At 36.3% G+C, this 3,793-nt stretch overlaps 1 protein-coding gene across 1 annotated transcript; it reads left to right on the top strand.

The window, feature by feature from the left end:
* Positions 1–339: 339 nt before the first annotated feature.
* Positions 340–2,737, top strand: LOC139890963 (3-ketoacyl-CoA synthase 4-like). Its single transcript, XM_071873898.1, has 2 exons — positions 340–391; positions 1,518–2,737. The coding sequence occupies exons 1-2, from the start codon at positions 340–342 to the stop codon at positions 2,735–2,737; spliced, it is 1,272 nt and encodes a 423-aa protein (XP_071729999.1).
* The last annotated feature ends 1,056 nt before the right edge of the window (positions 2,738–3,793 follow it).

The raw sequence follows: 3,793 nt of genomic DNA on the forward strand, positions 1-3,793 counted from the left end.
TATTTAATCGAAAGATCCAATGTTATTTAGCTTTTAAGATTAATTCAAGTTACACGATTTATTGAGTGGTCGACGATAATTGATTCGCGACATATTTCATGCATAATTGCTTTTACGATTTAGTGTGTGGGCATGTGTGGACATTAGTGTGGCTTTGATTTTACGAGAGCAAAACTAGATTATATCACATTTTTAATTAACTGTATTGTGAATGACAAATCTTTGGTAATATACTTGTTCAGAAACAACAAGAATCGAGAGACGATCACATGTCCTTTGTCACACATTAATTAAACGGTTTTTTTAAACTACAATTCTTGCTTGGAAGAATGATCCTAAATGATTACTTTTTCCTATGATCTTATTTATTTTATGTTATCGTTTTTTAGTTGTTACTTTTGATTTGAAATCAGTTTTCTTATAAAAACTTGTACTCTAATTTAACTTTTAGTAATTAAATTTCTTGAATTCGCTACTAATTAGCTTCTATTGCACGATTAGAACTAGTTGCTATTGTGTGTTATAATTTTTGGATTAGTTTTTCTTATTAACTTAAGGATAGATAGATTTCACACATTTAACTACCCCTTTCCTCACAACAAGTCACGTCACAACAAAAACCTTACAACATTTCTCACCATAGGAAATGGTCTAAGTTGATCGATCATCTTAATTGGACCGTTATTACTAAGCAGCTCACCGTAATTGAGTACAACTACGTTTAGATGTGTGCTAATTTACCGACCCGATCCCTGTGATCAGCTCAAAGGGAAGGTTTTACCGACCCGATCCGGAACTAAGGTCCGGCCCGCCTGCCCCTCGGGATGGTTTAAGGGTTCGGATCCCTGTGATCGTGGTTCGGGTTTCCTGCCCGAACGTGTTTGTGTGTGCAAATGATGACTAGGCTTCGGTCCGGACTGATGCAATCTTGCCGTTTAAAAAAAAAAAAAAATATTTGTGTGCTAATTTATCTATTTGTTAGTATCCTTCACATTTGAATGTTTCCTTTTTTGTTGTATCGTACATTTATCTATTTTCCCCCTTCTTTTAGTTGTAGGGAACCCTTAATTATTTGGACTCAAACTTCTACCATATGATCGTTACAACAGTCAACTTTGCAAAAAGTTAATAATTATGAGCTAACCTATAGTACGCGGTCCTAACAAATCATTACTTTCAAAATGCTATAAACTAAATGCTATGTTCATAATTGTGCACTAATTTAGACTTTTTCGCTATAAATAAGTCATCAAAGTTACACTAGTATAAATGTACTATTAGAATGTTGTACACTTAGTGATTTACGAATCATCATCAACCTATATATAATAAATAAACTCATATACACTGTTGTCTTCTTCACTCACGTTTCACAATTCACTTGCATTCAACAATGGACACCCATGAATCCTTAAGTATCACACTCGAATATGTTCAATCAGGCTACTATTACCTCATAGTCACAGCGTTGATCAATGTTGCCGTGTTTGGATATGTTGCATACATTTTAACCCGAGCCCGACCCGTTTATCTTGTTGATTTTTCATGTTACCGACCACCCGACAACCTTAAAGTGAAGAAAGAAACCCTAAAAAAGTTGGCACAACAATACGGAGATTTCAATAGTTCTTCACTTGATTTTTTTGAAAAGATTCTAGATCGTTCCGGTCTTGGAGACGAAACGTATCTACCGGGCGTGATGCAAAGCAGCCCACCAGCACCATCCCTAACTGCCGCTAAAGAAGAAGCCGAACGACAAATATGTGGTGCACTTGACATACTATTCAAAAACACGAATGTTGATACAAAAGATATCGGTATTTTGGTCCTAAATTGCAGCCTTTTGCACCCTATTCCGTCGCTATCTGCATTGATTGTGAATAAATACAAGCTACGTGGGAACATTAATACGTTTAATCTGGGCGGTATGGGGTGTAGTGCTGGTGTGATCGCTATTGATTTAGCGAAAGATATGTTAAAAGTACATCGAAACACTTACGCGGTTGTTGTTAGTGTGGAAAACCTTGTTGAAGAATGGTATAGAGGGAATAAGAAATCAATGTTGATCCCAAATTGCTTATTTAGAATCGGTTGCGCGGCTGTTTTGTTATCGAACAAACGTTCAGATGAACGTCGAGCAAAGTACAAGCTGGTTCATGTCGTCCGAACCCATATGGGTTCGGACGATGCAGCTTTTAAATGCATTGCTCGAGAGAAAGATAACGAGGGAATTTACGGGGTTTCATTATCCAAAGACTTAATTAGAGTCGCGGGCAATGCATTAAAAGAAAACATCACAACTCTAGCACCACTCGTGCTTCCGTTAAGCGAACAACTTTATTTCGCGGCTAACCTAGTCGCAAGAAAAGTACTCAAGTCGAAAAATAAGCCATACATTCCGGACTTCAAAAAGGCGTTCGATCACTTTTGTATTCACGCTGGTGGGAAGGCTGTTATCGATGAATTAGAGAAGAATATGCATTTGTCGAAGGAACACGTGGAGCCATCAAGGATGGCTTTGTATCGATTTGGTAACACGTCAGCGAGTTCGATTTGGTATGAGCTAGCGTACACGGAGGCTAAAGGGCGTATGAAGAAAGGTAACCATGTATGGCAGATAGCTTTTGGGAGCGGGTTCAAGTGTAACAGTGCCGTGTGGGTAGCTGTTCGGGCCGTTAAGCCCTCAGCTAATAACCCATGGGAAGATTGCATTCATGAATTTCCGGTAGAAATTTAAGAGCATTATTATACCAAATTATCATACAGTATCATGTAGTATCAACTTTAATTCGTGATCTTATGTGTTTCCTAATAAACCTTTATATATATATATATATATATATATATATATATATATATATATATATATATATATATATATATATATATATATATATATATATATATATATATATATAAGTAGTTTCGCCATTACTTCAAATTCTAATGAAGTCTTAAGCTAGACCAGAATATTACTACATGCTTGGTACTTTGGTAGCATCTATCCAAAATCGACAAGTAGTTTTCACATTACCTAAATCGAGAAGGGTTATTTTAACTATATAGTTCATACATAGATGACAAGCTATTTATACATTAATAATGAGTTTGCTGGAACAAACTATGAGGCTGAATTGGGATATCAACCAAAATGTTTTTCTAGAATGTTATTCATTGTTGGGGAAAAAAAGCTTTGCAAAATACCTCGCAAGAGAAAAATTGCGATATGGGAATGGCTCTTACGAATTACGAGTTTCATGATTAAAAATTTTGATACTCACAATTCGCAGAGCCACGTGTAAATCACAACTTTGGGCGTTTTGGCAAAGTTTTTTTCAGTTGGAATGTTATACTTTGTAGTACGTTTTCAAAAACGACGTATATTGATTAATTCTCCAGCCCGAGTTATGCTAGATTGGTATAGAAGATGAACTAACTTTTTACTGTTTTAGCAACGCTATATTGTTTGGGCCCAGAAAATAGGCTGACTTGAAGGCCCAAATTCAAATCTATATGACAATATCTAAACTCACTTTAAAGATAGATCAACGTGAAATTAGTCAAAATGCTTCTAAATTTTGAAGTGTTTAACGGTATTCCCCTAAATATTCGAAATAGCTAATATGTCTCCTCATCAAGCATGACACACAGTGCATGATGATCCGTGCGTGATGTGTGGTGCCTTGGTCGTTTATTCGTTATATTGGCTATACTACAACTTACCCGTACCACGCACCACACACGATGCATGTTGGTTCGTGCATGGTGTGTGTTGAGCAGGATAAGTAGGGAT

Source organism: Rutidosis leptorrhynchoides, chromosome 2, assembly GCF_046630445.1.
Source record: "Rutidosis leptorrhynchoides isolate AG116_Rl617_1_P2 chromosome 2, CSIRO_AGI_Rlap_v1, whole genome shotgun sequence".
Taxonomy (NCBI): domain Eukaryota; kingdom Viridiplantae; phylum Streptophyta; class Magnoliopsida; order Asterales; family Asteraceae; genus Rutidosis; species Rutidosis leptorrhynchoides.

Bases quoted from the DNA above. Each gene is read 5' to 3' on its own strand.
- LOC139890963 (XM_071873898.1), top strand. From the start codon at position 340: ATGATTACTTTTTCCTATGATCTTATTTATTTTATGTTATCGTTTTTT. The intron at 392-1,517 runs GTTACTTTTGAT...TTTTAACCCGAG, and splicing joins TATGTTATCGTTTTTTAGTT to CCCGACCCGTTTATCTTGTT.